The sequence below is a fragment of the Triturus cristatus genome, chromosome 10 (genome assembly GCF_964204655.1).
Source record: "Triturus cristatus chromosome 10, aTriCri1.1, whole genome shotgun sequence".
NCBI classification, from domain to species: Eukaryota; Metazoa; Chordata; class Amphibia; order Caudata; family Salamandridae; genus Triturus; species Triturus cristatus.
Genome location: NC_140593.1, coordinates 1005275035 through 1005295806, shown reverse-complemented (window position 1 = coordinate 1005295806; position 20772 = coordinate 1005275035). Strand labels below are relative to the sequence as shown.

The following is a 20772-nucleotide window of genomic DNA, read 5'->3' as shown; positions in this document are numbered from 1 at the left end:
GTGTTTGTCACTTAATTCAATCCCTATTCAACGCTCAACTCTTCGCGGTCCACCGCTGTAGGACCACTATTTGATAATATATATACAATCCAAGGAGCGTTAACTCATCATAATTTTCCATCAATTATTACACATTATTCCAATCAAATACAGTCCACAGACCAACTATTTCCAATTGCTTTCAAAGTTCGGAAACTTCTTTATTCATAACAGTTCACTTGATTTTCAGTTCCATCAATTTTCTTGAAAAATGTTCATCATTGCCATTTCTTCATAAATTTCTTGATAACTCCAAATATTTGTTTACAGTCATCAATTCTTAACAGCCACAGCCTACGCGTTTCGTCCTTACAAAGGACTTCATCAGGGCTGTGAGAAAACAAAATACAAATACACTTATGTTTTTCATTTCTTGCATATGAACTTTTCAGCAGCAATAACTCTTTGCCATTACTCTCCAATTGGCCTGCCTATCTCCATTCTACCACATGATTAATTTATTTTAACATACCAGGATGGCAACACTGCTCCAGGAAAAACTGGTCGCTATATCTTTTGGTACAAATCCCCATTGTGTATGTCACACATTCCTGAGGTTGAACCCCTCCAAAAACTGTACAAAACTCCCAACTCCAAGTCAATATTAATTTACCCTATAAGTTTTCTGGGGATGGGAGTTCTCTGGCTCTCAATTGTAACAACTGAGTGGTTGCCCTCGTGTCATGTGAGGCCTTTTGTGTGTTACCTACCTGGGAATGCGGACGCTGGCCCCAGCTGCACACACACCACTGCTGGTGTTTTCCTGATAGGGGAAAAAAGCAGATCAAAGTGGGCTTGCCCAGAGCCGGACCCATGAGAGACTTGATTTCTGATGGTGATGATTATATAGAGGAGGTGAGCGATCAACCACTTGCAGTGGCTATTAAGATCTTTGTGAAATCTGGAAGGCAGTATTTTTAAGCTCAGGCAGTGAGTGGTCACCAACACTGGAGGAAAACAAATTGGGACTAAAGAAGCCCAAATTATGTTTAGTGATATGAATCACTATTCATAAGGCGTTGACAAAAAATTCCAAGTTTAAGAAATGTAAGCATAGGAAGGGTGTTCCTCTGTCGGTACATGTTGATATAGGCATGTGCTCTGATAATACTTTGGGCTTGCTGCTTCCATCCACAAATTAAGTGAAATACGTATAGGAAATTTAGTTGGTATTGGAGACACAACCTACTGGTGCTTAAAGTTTCGAGGGCTGTAATATCGAATTCATGGTGGCTTTTACGAACTTGAATTCAAAATGATTTTGAGTTGTTTGTTTATGGTTATGTTGGAGCTTGTGGGCGGTAAATTATGCTTTTCTAATGCTATTCTGTTGATAGTTACTAGGCCAATCAAAAATACGACTTTTTGAAATAAGCTGGTCTGTCCAGTTCATAATTTACTGCGTATTTTAAAATATGGTGTGGGTCTTGAATATCGAATACAGAATATCGCAGGCTCACACTATCATGACCAGAATATCGTGTGACAAAAGGTACGTTTGTATAGATTTTCTATGCCTATCTCAACATATATGTACCTCAGTGATGTATACGTATCTTACAGGTGGGTAGTTGTGGAGTTAAGAATAGGAAATCTGTGCCCTTAACTCTTCGATATCTTGTCCCTCAGTATTCTGGTCACGATATTGTGACCTTTTGATATTCCCTAGCACAATTTTAAAACATAGAAAAAGGATGCTATATGTTACATCACTTTTGCATATTGATAAACCTTCTCAACTAACAGACTATTATCTAATGTGAATGCTTATTTTCTTAAAACGCATTTTCAGCGTGTTTCTAGCATGTCCTTGTACACATGAAAAAAAACCTGATGCTTAGTATTGTGCTCACTTGTCCTTCAGTGGCAATATTTCATTATTTATCTTTGGCATTTCTGGCTATTTCCAATGTTCCATTTTTACTTTCAGTGAAAAACAGTAATTTCCATGTAGTGGCCTGCTAAAAAGCACTACGTATTATCTTATTATAGGAACAAGAGTTTGCTTTGTTTCTTTATGCAGTTATGTCATCCTTTCCATGTGTTCCATGTTTAATATCTGTATTTTATCTTTCTTAGGGCCTCAAATTGTTGTGAGTGTGTATGGACCAGATGTGTTTGGAAATGATGTTGTCCGAGGTTATGGAGCTGTTCATGTGCCTTTCACGCCTGGAAGGTGAGTTCCATACTTGCCGAATTTGTATGGTTTTTTGGTCGAGCCTGGGCGGTGCATGCGCTGCTCTGCGAGGCATGCTGTATACAGGTAGGGACTTGAAGCTCCGCCCTCTCTCCACCCATATTTTACATTGGCCTTTGTCATTGTCCTTTGTAAATGCTGGCTTCTGATTCGTTAATAGGCTTGTTGTATAGTTCAAGGGAATGACGTGTCTTCTATTGCACAAAGTCGTTGCAGGATAATGGTCAATCATTCATCAGATGGGGAGCATGCTTGGGAACATTATCTCTATCCCTGGGATAATGTAGGCCCATCCTTGACATAGGGCTATGTATAGCAACATTATGTATGTTTCTGTCAAAATAGTAACCCATTCTAAACATGCTGTGGATGTTCTTGACATAATTGTGTTATTTATTTCATAATATGGCACTGTCACAAAAACCGTTTTTTTTTTTTTTGCAGTAGTGGAAGGGAGAGGGAGTGATATAAAATAATATGTTTATATTTAACAGTTAAATGTCAGTATTTTTAGAAAATGGCCAGCTGACGGAACATTCTAAAGTATTGTATTTCAAAATTATAATTCAGAATTATTTTTAAAGCTGATAAATGATGGATACCTCATGCATTGTTCGGGAGTGTTATTGCGGATTTTGGTTGTTTGGTACCACCTAACGCTAAGGCTGTTGTTTCCTCACTTCTGTAAAGACATTCATCTTCTGTGTTGGACAAGCTTTCAATATCACTACTGCCCTTTGGAACCATAATATGTAATATTGTTGTAACCTATCTTTGGGATCCAGTAAGCTCTGTGCTGGTAATCAGTAACATTACTGTATGCGGCTGTAGGATTTGCTTAGTCCTAGTATTTGCATCATGTGATTGTGAATTTTGTATACTTTCAATTTATATACCTTGACCATTCCAGATTTTTGGAACTTATTGGAAAGGAGCACGATGTAAAATTGAACTGAAGAACGATGGTGCATAAGTCCGTTTATGTGAAAAATGTGCTGTAAATTGACCACTTATTTGCGTTTTTTTCCAAACATTGTAAGGTGAAATATGTCCTTTATGCGGTTCCAGCAAACCTTCTTAGTTAACCACAGCAAACCCCAAAGATGATTATGAATGCATAAGGCTAGGATACCAAACAGCATTCGAATATCAACATAACGTTGACTAGAGCATTATCTCATCCTGCAAAGGATATCTGAAGCCAATCTTACGTTGTATCAGACATTCTTATTTGTTTTCACAGCAAGCATAATAGACTTATTAAGTTTCCTGAACCTTATGTAGGCAAATATCATCTGTTCTCCTATTAAAAAAAAAAATCTGTTACCTCTTTAGAAGTTTAAGCACCAAGTTTAAAAAATACCTTGTTTCGTTTATCATGAACAGACAAATACAAAGAAAGTGAATCAATTTACAATATCTAATATTGCAAAAAATACATTTATCAAAACGTATCTTGCTTTTCCATCTCTGACTGATTTCAATAAAATTAAATAACCGTAATCTAAATTGTAAAAATACATTTTAAGTGTCTTCTTTGTAGCATATGAAATATAAGTTTGAGTGCCTGGTTCACAGTAGGAAAATGTCACTAGGGTGAACACTTTACTCATGCTAAAAGTACTATAGTATATATAAAAAAGATGTTTGCCTTACCTCCTTTTGCAAAACGCCCAAAAGCAGGACAACCCAGTAGTGCACCATTTCAAGTTCTTGAAGAGCTGTATTCATGCAGAGAACCAACTGTTGAACATGTCTCTATGACTTTTTAGTTCTTCCTGCAAAATGGCTTATAAAGTATCTAGGGGCATATGTATGAAACTCCCGTTTTGCGAATCCCAATTTGCGATATTTAGCGATTAGCAAATTGAGATTCGCAAATCGGGATGTAAAAAATAAATCGCAAATGTTTTGCGATTTCTTAATATTCGCAAAATATTCTCAGAAACAGCATTTGCGATTCCTTAATTGCGAAATTCGCAAATTAAGAAATCGCAAAAACGAGAATCTGCAATACAGGTGCAGCCTGATGACATCACAAACAGGAAGTTGGAGTGATTTCCTGCACCTGCTCACCTGAGCCACACCCAGAGGCTGCTTGGAGAGTGTGAGGAATGCAAAAATAACAATTGATGGACAGAATGCAGAACAATGTCATACATTCACCCCAGTACAGAGATCTGGGCCTAAATCCATCGTTTTTTTGCTCACCATGCCATTCCAGTTTGAACCCAGCCATATGCAAATCAGTCTTGACCCTGTGCCCCATGGGAACAGTCAAGCCCGAACTGCCAAGCCAGGTCCTCCCTGGACTGGAAAAAAGCATCCTAGGACCGGTTTCGGGCTTTCAGCCCTCGTCAGCCAGGATAGCTTGATTCCAGTGGCATGGAGAGCAAGGGACTCACGTCTGAGCATACCCTTCCCACTCGGGGTGACAAATGCAAAAATAACAATTGATGGACAGAATGCAGAACAATGTCATACATTCACCCCAGTACAGAGATCTGGGCCTAAATCCATCGTTTTTTTGCTCACCATGCCATTCCAGTTTGAACCCAGCCATATGCAAATCAGTCTTGACCCTGTGCCCCATGGGAACAGTCAAGCCCGAACTGCCAAGCCAGGTCCTCCCTGGACTGGAAAAAAGCATCCTAGGACCGGTTTCGGGCTTTCAGCCCTCGTCAGCCAGGATAGCTTGATTCCAGTGGCATGGAGAGCAAGGGACTCACGTCTGAGCATACCCTTCCCACTCGGGGTGACAAATGCAAAAATAACAATTGATGGACAGAATGCAGAACAATGTCATACATTCACCCCAGTACAGAGATCTGGGCCTAAATCCATCGTTTTTTTGCTCACCATGCCATTCCAGTTTGAACCCAGCCATATGCAAATCAGTCTTGACCCTGTGCCCCATGGGAACAGTCAAGCCCGAACTGCCAAGCCAGGTCCTCCCTGGACTGGAAAAAAGCATCCTAGGACCGGTTTCGGGCTTTCAGCCCTCGTCAGCCAGGATAGCTTGATTCCAGTGGCATGGAGAGCAAGGGACTCACGTCTGAGCATACCCTTCCCACTCGGGGTGACAAATGCAAAAATAACAATTGATGGACAGAATGCAGAACAATGTCATACATTCACCCCAGTACAGAGATCTGGGCCTAAATCCATCGTTTTTTTGCTCACCATGCCATTCCAGTTTGAACCCAGCCATATGCAAATCAGTCTTGACCCTGTGCCCCATGGGAACAGTCAAGCCCGAACTGCCAAGCCAGGTCCTCCCTGGACTGGAAAAAAGCATCCTAGGACCGGTTTCGGGCTTTCAGCCCTCGTCAGCCAGGATAGCTTGATTCCAGTGGCATGGAGAGCAAGGGACTCACGTCTGAGCATACCCTTCCCACTCGGGGTGACAAATGCAAAAATAACAATTGATGGACAGAATGCAGAACAATGTCATACATTCACCCCAGTACAGAGATCTGGGCCTAAATCCATCGTTTTTTTGCTCACCATGCCATTCCAGTTTGAACCCAGCCATATGCAAATCAGTCTTGACCCTGTGCCCCATGGGAACAGTCAAGCCCGAACTGCCAAGCCAGGTCCTCCCTGGACTGGAAAAAAGCATCCTAGGACCGGTTTCGGGCTTTCAGCCCTCGTCAGCCAGGATAGCTTGATTCCAGTGGCATGGAGAGCAAGGGACTCACGTCTGAGCATACCCTTCCCACTCGGGGTGACAAATGCAAAAATAACAATTGATGGACAGAATGCAGAACAATGTCATACATTCACCCCAGTACAGAGATCTGGGCCTAAATCCATCGTTTTTTTGCTCACCATGCCATTCCAGTTTGAACCCAGCCATATGCAAATCAGTCTTGACCCTGTGCCCCATGGGAACAGTCATGCCCGAACTGCCAAGCCAGGTCCTCCCTGGACTGGAAAAAAGCATCCTAGGACCGGTTTCGGGCTTTCAGCCCTCGTCAGCCAGGTTAGCTTGATTCCAGTGGCATGGAGAGCAAGGGACTCACGTCTGAGCATACCCTTCCCACTCGGGGTGACAAATGCAAAAATAACAATTGATGGACAGAATGCAGAACAATGTCATACATTCACCCCAGTACAGAGATCTGGGCCTAAATCCATCGTTTTTTTGCTCACCATGCCATTCCAGTTTGAACCCAGCCATATGCAAATCAGTCTTGACCCTGTGCCCCATGGGAACAGTCAAGCCCGAACTGCCAAGCCAGGTCCTCCCTGGACTGGAAAAAAGCATCCTAGGACCGGTTTCGGGCTTTCAGCCCTCGTCAGCCAGGTTAGCTTGATTCCAGTGGCATGGAGAGCAAGGGACTCACGTCTGAGCATACCCTTCCCACTCGGGGTGACAAATGCAAAAATAACAATTGATGGACAGAATGCAGAACAATGTCATACATTCACCCCAGTACAGAGATCTGGGCCTAAATCCATCGTTTTTTTGCTCACCATGCCATTCCAGTTTGAACCCAGCCATATGCAAATCAGTCTTGACCCTGTGCCCCATGGGAACAGTCAAGCCCGAACTGCCAAGCCAGGTCCTCCCTGGACTGGAAAAAAGCATCCTAGGACCGGTTTCGGGCTTTCAGCCCTCGTCAGCCAGGATAGCTTGATTCCAGTGGCATGGAGAGCAAGGGACTCACGTCTGAGCATACCCTTCCCACTCGGGGTGACAAATGCAAAAATAACTGGGGTGGCAGAGTGGGCTAAAGAACGGTGATGGATTAAACCCAGATCTGTTGACTGGGTGTGAGTGTTTGATTGGTTCTGATGCTCCGTCCATCACCACCCCCTTTTGTACCACTTTGGAGAGTGTGAGGAGGCATCCCAGGAGAGAGCAAACAGCAATGGAGTCCAACAAACAACAGGAGGGCAAGGATGCAGAGAAGAGGAAGAGGAACACAAGTTTTCAGAAAAGGAGCAGGAGGTCCTCATTGAGGAGATTGTCTGCAGCCATTAGCTCCTTTTTGGTAAGAAGGCACTGCGTGTCCCAGAGGCAAGGAAACGCAAAATCTGGCTGGACATCCAAAATAAGGTTAATGCAGTGGGAGTGACCAATCGCACCATCGAAGAATTGCGCAAGCGATGGTATGATATGCGCCAGAGGTCGAAGGAGAGGGTGGCAGCCAGACTAAAGGACGCCAACCAGACTGGGGGAGGACCATCCACAGCAGCACAGCCAACACCCCACAAGTAGCTTGTGGAGTCCACTGTCCTGCCTGAGAGCGTCGGTGGTGTGGCTGACATTGACAGCTCCGACCCTGCATCCAGCAGCCAAGGTAGGATGCATGCAAAAACAATCTGCACTCATCCCCATCCCATGCACACTTCCCCAAATGAGCTAAATATCCTCACGAAATGTCATTCCAGTCCAAGTCTTACAGCACACCCAGCAATGCATCATGGGACTTGTAGTACTATGTCTGACAGTGTGTCCATGAGACAAAGGAAATCTAATGCAACATGTGGGTTGGGGATAAGTGAATGATACAGTGTCAGAGGTTAGCCAATACAAACTGTAGGAACTTTATTGATTGCTAATTGCAGACAAAGACACAAACTCATGTAGTCCCCTTTACATCCACAGCACAATCCAGGGCACGTGAAGACAGTGCAGAGGGAGAGGAGCCTGCACATCTTGAGGACTCCAGTGATGAGACAGAGCTCATACCAATCCAGCGCAGGAAGCGCACACATGTGCCCCCACTGCCTCCATTTGAGGATGAAATACCGGCCACAGGGGAGGACAGTGACAGGAGAGAGGGGAGTCAGGGTGTGTCACACATGCCCATTCAGGACACACCAAGGCCAAGGATTCCACCACAGGACACACGCAGGTCAAGGCCCAGGAGCAGCACTGCCACTGAAGCGGAAGAAACCGTTTTTTCTGGGCTGGAACACAGCATGCTGCAGGAACAGCGCCAGCAAAGTAAATCACTCAGGTCAATAAATAGGCAGCTATGCCGTATCCTCAAAGATCAGAAAAACATAGGGGAGGGCATCATGGCCATGGCAGGTGCCATCCGTGACCTTTGTGACACTCTGAGGCACAACCAAGCCGCCAGTGAGAGGGCTGGCCCACGTGCCAATGCACGCCTTCACACATATTCCAAGGCCGTGAACCGCCTCTGCACCACCACCAGCACTCTGACACGCCGAAGCATCACAATGCAGGTGGAAATGGCGCACTGCTGCCAGGACATAGCCAGAGGACTAGCACAGGTCACCAGTGCTGTGGAGCTGCTGCAGACAGCCAACGCAGGTGGCAGCGCTCTCATGGCCTCTGGCGAGAGTGAAGAAACCTCCAGTAGGAGCAGCATCACTCCTACATTGCCTGGAGAAAGACGGCGCAGTACCAGACAGGGAGAAGGACCCCGGAACACCATGGAGGGCACTCATCCTGGACACAAAACACCACCAATGCGTCACCAAAGGAGGTGAACTGTCTGGTGACTATTAATCCTAAAATGGTGAAGTAACCCAACTATGCAGATTGCACAGTTACTTGTGCCTTACCTGCACTGTGTGCATAACATGTGCTGGGTACAGCTACACGCTTAATGATTGTGAAGTGTGAATAAACACTGCACACATTATCAAGCTTTTTTGTCTCATGTCATCATTGCTCACCTAGAAGTAGTTTTGTGTGATCTCTGTCCGTCTCTGGCGTCCAGCAGCTGCCCCGACTCCTGACGCAGGTCTGGCAGGGGGAGCAGGGCGATCGTCATCCGATGTGTCTGTATCGGTCACAGCAATTGTGGTACCTTTCCTCATTGCCATGTTATGTAGCATTGCGCAGCTTGCCACGATTTTACAGCAGGTCCCAGGGCTGTATTGCAGTGCGCCTCCACTTTTATGCAGGCACCGGAAGCGGCTCTTCAGGATTCCACAGGTACTCTCAATGACGCAGCGTGTAGATCTGTGTGCCCTGTTGTATCTCCTCTCACTTGCATTTGCTGGATCCAGATACGGGGTCAGGATGAAGTCCCGCACTGCATAGGCACTGTCACCTGCAGGGATAGACACAATCGGTAAGTCAATGTCCCCACCCTCCAGTGATGTAGTGGATGTATGGATGTGTGCCATGTATTTACCTAGCAGGTATCCCTCCCCAAACTCTCCAGCACTCAGACGTCTGTGTATTCCACTGTGTCTAAAGATGAAAGAGTCATGTGTACTGCCGGGGTATTTGGGCACAATGTCAGTGGTGATATACTTTGCATTGCACACAATCTGTATTTTGAGGGAATGGTAGCATTTACGGTTTCTGTAGACCTATTCAGTTGCTGATGGGGGTGTGATGGCCACATGGGTCCCATCGATGCAGCCAATGACGTGTGGGAAACGTGCGATCTGGTTGAAGTCCAGTTTTGTTTGCTGTAATGCCTGTTGGGTGTTTGGGAAGTATATGTGATGTGGGAGCCTCTGTCGCATTGCATCTAGAAAGGCATGTAAGAAGAGCGAAAGTGCACTCTGTGACACCCCACCAACCTCCGCTATTACCCGTTGAAAACTCCCTGACGCCAGGAGGTGCAGGGAGCACAGGACCTGCACATGTGTGGGAATTGTTTGTGTCCTGCGTGTAGGGTGTTCCAAGTAGGGTTTCAGCTCCTCAATCAGGTCCATTATGGTCTGTGGGTGCAGCCTGTACTTGTCATGGATGTCCTCTTCAGTGTGCTGGAACAGGGTGATGCGCAGCCTGAATATACGTTCCTGTCTCATTCTCCTCTGTGCAAGAGCCCGAATACGCAGCCTCCTGGCTATCACAAACCGTGCTGCCATTGTGGTTGGTTCTGTTGCATTGTGGGGTGGTTTAAGTACCTAGCAGCAGTTTACCACCTGCATGCAATTGGTGTTAATTGCGATTTCTTAGTTAGCGAATTTCGTAAATTCGCAATTAGCGAGGTTTTCATACACTTGTTAGCGATCTCTCAATTTGTGATATCCTTATTGCGATTTTCGCAAATTGAGAATATCGCAATTTAAGTAATTGCAAATTTATTCGCTATTTTTGTGTTTCGCAGCATTAGAAATCGCTAATTTAGCGATTTCTTAATTTTCACTAGGAATGTGTGTCATACATATGAATTAGCGAAATTTTAGTCGCAAACGCTGTTTTTTGCGATTCGCAGCCTTTGCGACTAAATTTTGCTTTCATACATATGCCCCTTAGTGTGGCAATTTTGTTCCTGTAATAGCACCAATTTAATGCAGCTTTTCCTGCCAATTGTTGATTTAATATGCCTAAATTTAGCCTTAACTGGCATTGAGATGGAGCTTGAGGAAGACTAAATAAATAACAGAATAAATGTCATTGTGTCAGATCTAACCAAGCCGATAACATACCGAAAATCCCTCATTACCGTAACAGCTTTTACGGATTTGTCACAGATTATTTAAAAAATAGGCCCCAAAGAGGAGCCACTCAAGTACATTACTAGCCAAATGAGATAATGCAAACGAGAGACATCCTGAAGCTTTAGGTTGGTTAATGATATCAGTGCCCCCTTGTTTCTTGGAGCCAGACACCCAGATATTTAAATGATGAATGCCCAGTACCAGGCTCTTCCTTAAATGACTGTCTTTCCTAATCTTTGTCCCAATATTACTGCATTAGATTCAGATCAGAAACTAAACGTTGGAAACCTACACCATTGCATTGCCCCCTAACCTTGGTGGCCAGATCTTTTATGCAAAAATCAAATCCTGCCACATAAAAATTCAAAAGCCTGAGGGAATGGGAGGGGCTGGGTTAGCACACACACCCCTGCAATGTAATTTTCTCTATAGCAAGTTTCTATTTATACAGTCAAATTATGTTTTAAAGTATACAAACAGGCATGTAATGGGATTTTCCATGGGCAAGTGTGAGCTATAATTATTATCGTCTTAACTATTCTATTATCTAATGTCCATCCCTCTCGAAAGTCTGTCTGAAACCAGGATGCTAAGTAATGTCTATTGGCTCACATTTGTAGATTTTCTACCAGCAGAATGGTATAGAACTTACCCTCATCCTCAATAACGGTTCTCATTCTGTAACTTCTTTTTTTTTTTTTTAAAGGGTACACCACATAACCCTACCAAGAGTCTGGAATCCCTTCTGGCATAAAATAACTGTTATACAATACATGAATGAATAACTACCACAACAAAGTAGTCTGTATGAAAAGACCTTTAGGTAGACCATTGGGGCCTGCGACAACATTTGTTCTACTATTTTTAATGATCTCCTTGACCCTTTTACAAGATGCCCAATAGATCGTGTTGGCATCACCTTCAATTAATGTACTTCTTCTGATCTGATACATTGCAAAATATAAATTCTATTTTTACCATTGGTCAGTACACACACTATTTCCTAATTCTTGGGCCTCACTTTGATCTAACCATTAATGAATAAATAGCACTTTCTCAAATCATTTAAAGGTAATACAGACTGTTTTCTTTCATTCTGCTTATGTTTGTACTTCCTATACAGCTGTCTTATAACCATATTTTAGCTTAGAGGGGTACTCTTTATTATTTGTCAAGCTAAATTGTAACTCTTTCGCAGTTGGAGTAGATACTACTTTCCAACTGTGAATGTCTTCTAGAATCTTCGAGTGTCTGAGTTTCAGGCAACTCTGTACCTAGGTATCAACAAAAGTGGGGGGACTGGGAGCTTGTTGTGGTCCAGTACCCTTGCTCCAAGTAATGATCTCACACCAAACGGGTGGTTACTGTTCCAAATGTGGGCACAATCGTTATCCACATAAAAAGAGAGAAGAGAGGAGGGAACAGGGAAAAATCCTAGGTCTCAACCCCACGGACTAGAGGCAAGCGCAAGTCTTGTCTCTTGATGCCCTCACACATCCCGAGGGATATCATTCTTCATCATCGGGTGTTGCTCCTAGTTGGGCTGGTGCTGCAATGCCCTACGGGTCCCCCGAAGGGTCGCTTTAGCATAGGGCATTGCAGCGCCGGCCTAACATGGAAACCCCCCCTCCCCCACAGCATCGATACTTAGTTCATCTCTGCAGACGAAACACATAGACTCCTGGAAGTTGTATTTTAGATGTTTTGGGTACGTTTCCTTTACTGTTAGCAAGAACATACAGTCTTTTGGATTTGAGTTAGCTTTCTCTTTCTCCTATTTCCTTGTACCTTCAACGTCTATTGTGTATGGCCTATTGCATTTGTGGGGTCAAGTGCGACTGCCTCTTAATTGGCAGCCAATGAGATCAATCAGATGTCTCAAAAGGATGATTAATGTAATCTGTGCTGGGGCCTGCACTTACACTCTAAGTATTGTGTAGGAAATGGGTGACCGTGTAACATGCGGGGAGTTGGGAAGGTATGGCAACTCAATACATGGATTATTGATGGATATAGCCATAGATTGCAAGAACCATGTAAGATACTCGCTGAGGCAATTGGCAAGGTGGTTTCCCGTCCTTTGGGAGAAAATATTACTTTTGCTTGGAATTGTACTCGTGCATGTATGTGTGTGGTGGTATTCCCTCAATGCAGAAAATGTACTTGTGTAAATGGTATCCGCTAACATGTTTCAAAAATCAATAAACAGATTTAAAAAACAAAAGTAGAATACCGAGAGAACAGAGCATTGGTCCACAGTGTATGCATAAACAACAAGAGAAGATAATTGCAATAATTATGAATAAGGCAGACAATACTTTCAGACCCCATACAGAAAATAAGTTCCAGAACCATCCAGTCCAAGTCCATGTTCCTGGGTCTTGATGTATTTCGGTGGCTATCTTATGTAGTTTGGAGATGGCCGCATATACAGAAGGTGAATTGTCCGATATGAAGACACAACAGCTGCATCCGATGATACAGCATGCTCCATCTCAATCAGCCAGAATAACATCTAGAACAAGTCTATTCTGCAAAGCAACCACGCAGATAGATACTTGTTCTTCTTTCAAGTTCCCTAAGGCTGCAGTTGTCTGATTGATCACTGCTTCCATTGTAGGGGTGAGGCGACGGACCAGCTTACTGTTCTGTAGTGGGCCAACAAACAAGAAAAATCCTCGGTTAAAATCTATATTGTTCCCATGTGGCCTCTGTCTGGTCGACTACAGAGACATCGATTGCACATTTCCCCTACTACCAGCATGGTGATCGAACAATTGCAAATCTTGGTGGGAGGTTAGGGGAGCTAAAAACACAGGTGGTAGAAGGAAGGTTATGTAACAGGTACCAGACCAGCCTGGAGGTAGAAAGTATTATGCCTTAGTTCCACAAACAAAATAAGTGTGACGTGATGGAAGGAAGCTGATTCGGCCTCTTGTAGACATCTGCAACACTGTAGTATAGTTACTGTGGCCCACTGGCACATCGCCTGTACTCTGTACACAAAGGTGGCCAGTGGTCATGGCAACAGAGATAACAGGGGGTTTATTTCCTTTAGCCAACCTAGAATTTGGATACACATAGTTTATTGCTGCACTTCCTTTACTGTATTCTTCCATTCCTAAAGCAGTCCCTTTTGCTTGTGGGTCCCCATCTTCGTTGGGGTAACAGACTTTGTTCAGTTTGGTGTTGAGGTCACCCACATCCTATGTTTCTGAGAGATTAAATACTTTAGAGGCATATAGAAGTTTGAACCGAGCTGGGCATGAGCCTTTGTGAGAGAATGGCAGCGGTGACAACTGGATTCCTTTTATGTTCTGATGAGGAGGAATCTTGCCACAAACCCAACAGTTAGTAGCATTGCTTAGCTGGTGTGTTTGACGCAACATTTGAAGAAAGTATTATTGAGATATGAAATTCGGTGCTTCTTTTCATAATAGGGAAGAGTGAAGTAATAATGTTCTGTGGGTACAGGAGTAGGCAGTAAATTTCGAGCCGGAGTTACTTCCTCCACAACCCACATTATTGTAGCAATGATGACAGCAGTCAAAGTCAGTCCAGTGATAAACATTGTGCAGTCACTTCAGATCTTTGCAGCATTTGACTTCTTCTCCTTAGACATGTTCTTCTCGTCGACAAACAACAAAACAGATGGTGCCCTAAGGTCCTGGGCAGGCGTTGGTTTCTTCACTAACGTTGAGACGAGTAGTCACTAAAAGACTACCCCCCTTTGTAGTCCGTCTTTAACCACCCAGGACAGTGGCTCAAACAGTCTCTTTCTGCAATGAAGTGTCTTTCTTCCTGGATCGAAGCAGATAGCTAGATGCCCCAGGGATCGTGTGGTCCGGTAAGAATTCCTCAGGCCCTTCAGGTGACGCTGGTCGTCCTCTCTTGGTGAACAGGATGCTGCGGTGATCTGTCAGCACAGTAGGGCTCACGCCCGCACCTGCTGATAAATAGAAGACAAGCTGTCAGTTAACTGGGACAAATAGTCACTCATCTTGTGATTTAACCACATACATAGATGTGGTGCTTCGCTGCATTGCGGTCTCACGGGCTGTGTGATCCACAAAGGCATTACCTGCTCCTATTTTATCAGTCACTTTCTTGTGTGCACTACACTTAACAATTACCACTTTCTTAGGATAAGTTAGGGCAGTAAGAAGATTATGCACTACCCCCACTTTAACCAAATCCTGAACAATACTTGCTAGTGCTTCTTCACCTTCTCTGGATATTTTGTATTGTGGCAAACGGGGCAGTGTGACACCTTCCCTTACTTGAATATGCACAGGTGGAATAACCATTTGACCCACATCAGTATCTGATCTAGCCCACAAAGTACAAGGTAGGGACACCAGAGTGGCATCCTCATTGATAAGACAGGATCTCTCAACCATTGGATAATTGTCATGTAAAATAACACGCACACCTTCCGGAGAACAACGTATTGTAGCACGAAAATATTTAGGCATATCGATACCCACAATGCTGTCCGGGGTGTTAGGGGAAAGCAAAAAGGGACATGCTGCAATGAATTTTCAAGTCCGAATTGAAATGGCTGTGAAAGTGGGCTAGGTGTAGGTGTTCCATCGAATCCTATTGATGTTATCATTGTGCCGGACAGGGGAGCCCTAGGAACCAATCTTTTAGACAGAGCACTGCGGGTAGCCCCTGTGTCAACCAGAAACCGATCAGTAGATCCCAAGACATTTGCGTCAACATAAGGACCCATTTGATCTACTGGCACCTAAACAGGTCCCTTACCCCATCTTGGGCATCCCTATGCATAATCAGAATCAGTAAGTGCATCAGCAGAATAATCAGACATTTGGTATTGATTTCATCTATCAAAAGTATTAGAGTCCTTGTTCAACTGCCTCAAACCTAGGACGAGCTCCTGTACCTCCCCTGTTTCCTGAATTCCCTGGGCGTCTTCTCATACTACCCCTTCCCCGCTGGTACTGCTGACCTCGCAAAAGGGGGCACTCAAAACGCCAATGCGTTCTCTTTATAATAAGCACACTGATCAGGGGACAAATTTGCTCTAGGAAGAGGGTGCAATCCTGGTGTATACAGTACACGTCCACCTCTTCATCCTCCCCTAAATGGTAGACCATATACTTTTGCCAACATAACTTTTGTCTTTAATTCTTTAACCTTCTTATCCTCCCTGCCTTTTGCTTCCTGTTACTGTCGCTCGTAATATTGGGCCATGGTCAAAAGGGAAACTGGGGAAGACGTGGTCCAAGAACTCTCACTAGCCTTTAAGCGACTAGCTATTTCCTGTAACATATTAGCGACAAATTTGTCAACAAACAAATGCTTGCCCATATCATCGGCCAATGACTGACCACTAAAATCATGGAATGTCTCTTCAAGTCTTGAAAAGAAATCAGAAACTAACTCATCCTTTTTCTGTTTACAGGACGCTAACGTAGTCCAATCTATTTTCTTAGGGGGTATGAGAGTCTTTAACTTAGTCACAATAGCTTTAGGAAGATCTAATATCTCCTTCTGAGGTTTCTGCGCAGGCTCCCTTTCTGCATCTATTTATTCTAAATGTTCCCAGGTATCACCATAAGCCACATTATCATCTATTTTACGTATTGTTCTCCACATATCAGGGGCAGAATAAGCCCAAAGAACATATAAATATCTGGCATGGTCATAGTGAAGGACCTGATGGCTCCTTCCACCTCCTCATAAAAGGCGGCGGGTTTTTTCCGGGGGTCAGGTAAAGCAGCCTTAAGAGCCATAACATCTGCTCTGCTCCAAGGAGTGTAGACCCAATTATATATAATATATCCCTTTGCATCATCCGAAGTTTTATCATCACTTGTTCCCGCACCTTACGGAGGAACATACAGAGGTGCAGCTTCATGCATTGGTTTCATAGTAATTTCACTACTACTGGGTTTGTTCGCATCCACCAAAGCATCTACTTTCTTTGTCTGAGATTTTTCAGTTTCTACAACTTTACCCTTTCTAGCTAATTCTTGCTCCTTTTGTAAATGCAATGTTTCATCTCGTAATTTAATTATTCATCTAATCATATATGGTAGGTTCGAAAAAAGGAAAGTCCCATCTACTAATTGTTTATAATCAGTACTTATATCATCTGGCTCTGTTTCATTAGAAATATGCCGCCAACCATATATTACCTCCCAAGTGAATTTTTCTACAAAATAAAATTGCTCTAAATCTTTCCACTGTTGAACCATAGCTATGAGGATTGATGCGGTGGTACTCCGACTAGCTTCCTCTCTAACAGCGGTTTTTAGGTCTCGCTGAGCCCAGCGCATGCGCTGGCTCGGAGAGACATTTTGTAAGTGGGATTTTCAAAGTGCTGCTGGCTGGCCTAATGCTTGCGTTCACGCAATCGTGCACGCGCGCAGCCGGCCGCCAGCAGCACTTTAAAAACTCGTGCGTGATCGCGATCACTTTCGCTTTCAGAGCGATCGCGATCACGATGACGCACACACAACTCCCGCTTCTCCCCCTCCCCCACCACATATTGCGTCTCCGGCCGCTCGCGCGCGGCCAATGCTTGTTTGATATGCAGTGATCCCTGTATTCTTACATCAGCACAAGAGGCTTTTACACCAATGGCTCTTGCATCACTATGACCACTCCCACATTGTAAGGCACATTTGTATCCAAGCCTCCTTGGTTACAATTAGTTGAGTGATCCTGCTGGCTTTACAAATAGTTTTGCCCCCTGCATATGCCCAACGTTCCGACTGAAACCTATAGAGTTTATGCAAATACAAGTGAATCTCTTTGGTGCCATAATCCATGCTCATTGTTCCCCTGTAAATACATCATTTATCCCAATACGATATTGTATGTACATATGCCTCCCCTATCATGAATCAGTGCCTCTTAGAACTGTTAATTGTGTCTTAATATGGTTATTCATGTTTTGTAACGATTGTCTAAAACACATACTGTCTGCGTTTCTGTATTTGCCGTTCTATTTGCTTTTTGGTCTATGACCGATATGGCTATGAGAAAAAATAGACTTGACTATTTAATATTCCTCATGAAATTAATACACACTACAATACAAATGTAATTATGATTTGACAGATTATTCATTGTGCGTGCCACATAAACATGCCACTATTTTGAAATGGGACACCGCTCTATCCACTCTTTTTCTTCGTTCTCTGGTTACTCTCACAAGCGGCAATCAGCAGTGATGCCTGCCGGTTCTGGCAGGCTGAGAAAGTATTTAGTCTCACCTAGATGATTTCCTCGCTGTCATCGCACAAAGACAGACGCTTGGGAGGATACGCGTAGCGGCTGCACACGTCTTTTACTCATTGAATCTGGAGGTGAGAAACACGCGGTTCACTCTTTATTTTCCTTAACGTGAATCGATACTTGTCACTTACTAGTGCATGCGGGTCCAGCTTATTGGAACCCGCTTTGCCTATCCCAGGCTGCAATTTTTAACCGGAACAACCCTGTTTCTTTTTAATAATTTGCGCCTTCCCACGCCCTAATGTATTGTCTGCCCACACGAGGGCTTCCCAATTACATGCGATCAATACGAGAGACATCACGGTAATTAAGCAACACAATGCGTTTTCACTACGTGTTGCGATCCCGTGTTATCTAGCAAGCATTACCTTCGCTATTCTTACCGCAACACCACCGGTTGTATCTCCCCATATTGCCTGATAGTTACACGTAGCATAATTTTTTCAGAAATCCACGGACGGGACTCATCCTGTTCCCGCACCCCCATCATCACTTCAGCTTCAGGTTTGGTCCACACTGACCGGAGGCCAAACACAGGTAAGAACAATGCCCTATGCTTAGACATACCTTCCTATTACCACAATTAATTATGTAATGTGTGAATGACAACCGTACACCACACCTCCTTTTCAGACTATACTCCCCAAGAAGTCTTGAACTACAGGCATTGGCATCCGCCCTGCCCCATCCTTAACCGCCAGCCTCTTCCTCACCCTTCGCACTGAGGTAAGCATCCTACAATACCATTGCCATTTACTAGAACCATCGTCCCTACTTTTCATCCTTAACCACTATTTCTTGTTTTCTCTCACTCGTGTAGTACCCGGCTGGGTCCAGTGTGAGTATACTTCCACTTTCTTCTCACTTGACCGGTGTATTTCACTTCCTACACATGGCTGCGCGTACTGATTGTTATCATTTCAGGTACCCCTTAGCCCATATATATATTTTTTACCTTTATTCTATCGACACCTCCATAGATTGTAGCTTACGTCACTCTTTCTTTAAATTCCAGATGTCCCTATATTATTAGGTCCTGAAGAGACCCTGCATCCTCGGAAGGGTCGAAACGCCATCGACATATATATAACAAGCATTGGCATAGCCAATAGGTCTCGCTTTTTGGACCTTATAAGTGTTTAGTCATGCAACAGTTGCATAACTAAATACTTATAAGGTCCCAAAAGCGAGACCTATTGGCTATGCCAATGCTTGTGTTAATTATCACCTATAATAGCATCTCCAAGTATGTGAGTCCAGGATGCGTGCTTTACAAAAACCACTTGTGTTTGATTTAATAAACTAAAATGTTTCTCCATCTTTAATAATAACCTAGCCCACATGTTGGGTACACGTGACAAATGACTTGCCTCCTAGTTCACCTGAGCATCGTCAGTAGGGTAGTAATGTTTACCAGTTCATCTTTAAAAACTCTAATGCAGAGATTTAATCTGATGTACTAAAATTAAATGCTTCTACTTGTTAAATAAATACCCCTTTTTGAATTTTGAAGGCACCATTCATATTATGACATGATTTGTGTTGTACGATTTACATGCCAAATGTTTGTATGACTCAGCTCGCGCACGAGCTCTCAGAGCCAAGGCCAACACTTGGCCGGCTCTCCATGTCAATTTGCTGGCTTCCCCTCTCCTAGAACACAGTCATGACCCCATAGTAGTAGGGATTGAGACCGAGGGCCATAAATAGGATCCGCAGCAGAAAGAAAGCAGCAAAAAGGGAGATAACTATACAGGACTAGGAGTATGGAAACAATGGCACAACAAGCATTTGCAATGCAATAGGTCTCACATTTACGGTAGTTTGAGCTATTGCCATTGTAAATGACAATGCCTTTTATTTATGTTTTGATTTTTAAAACATGAATAAAATGCATTGCTGTTTACAATGCCAATGGCTTAAACTTGCGTAAATGCGAGACCTATTGCATTGCAAATGCTTGTTTATGCATCTTTTTCTGCTGTAGTCAAAGTAAAGCGAGTCTGTTGCCCAGATTGCCTGTCTTTATCTTTATGCTCTGAAGAAGAGTGCTCGTTGTCAGAATCCTCATCCTCAGGGGCACTTGGAGTGGGAAATGTATACGGGCTTGGGGGTCGTTCTAATAGGATGCAATCATCCTGAGGCGTATTAAGTAGTGGATAGATAGGGCGCCTAATAGGATACTGGCCATTTATCACTAATCGACGTTCTCTTATCTTCCTTTTCTATTTTTTTCCTTCATTTCTTTGTCTTCTAATTCCAACGCTTTTTGATACATCGTTTCCAGCTGCTCTTTTTCTGCTATAGCTTCTGCTCTCTTTGCTCTCTCTCGCACTTCTTTTATCCCACATACGTACACAATCAAACATATCCTGTCTACTCTTTCTTTTAAATAAACACTGATCTACATATTGAACCTTTTTAGAATCGACCCATTCACTGGCCATTGTAAATCGGACTCTTTCTTTTTGTATTTGTTCCACAATTAACCGTACATTATGAGACAAATACCATATTTAATATACATCTCTTCTATTTGGCGTCCCTTCTGGAGGAGCCGGCTGACTTTGTGCTAAAGTATTCTTGGTACCCAAAGAGCAGCAACTCCACTTACGGAGTGTGCTGAGAACAGGCATGTTTTTCCAAGTATATGTAAAATATTACTACTCCAAATAAATATTCCAAAAAAGGACAACAATCTCCATATTACCTGCCTTCAGTCAATTGCAAAGAATTAATACTGAAAAATAAACCAAAAAAACAAACCAAGCAAATCAAGAGTGCCGCTTCAGCGAACAGAAGTCTCCAACTCCCACCTACCTATCTCTGGTCGACCTAATGGTCACTGCAAAAAGTACACCAAAGAAAGCCCCAGTCAA

At 43.5% G+C, this 20772-nt stretch overlaps 1 protein-coding gene across 1 annotated transcript in view; it reads left to right on the top strand.

Annotated features, from left to right (window-relative positions):
• The window catches only part of B9D1 (B9 domain containing 1), a 493702-nt gene that overhangs the window by 127792 nt on the left and 345138 nt on the right, over positions 1-20772 (top strand). Inside the window, exon 4 of the mRNA XM_085629000.1 lies at positions 2119-2215. Coding sequence (XP_085485126.1) covers positions 2119-2215 — 97 coding nt within the window. The remainder of the gene's footprint in view (positions 1-2118; positions 2216-20772) is intronic.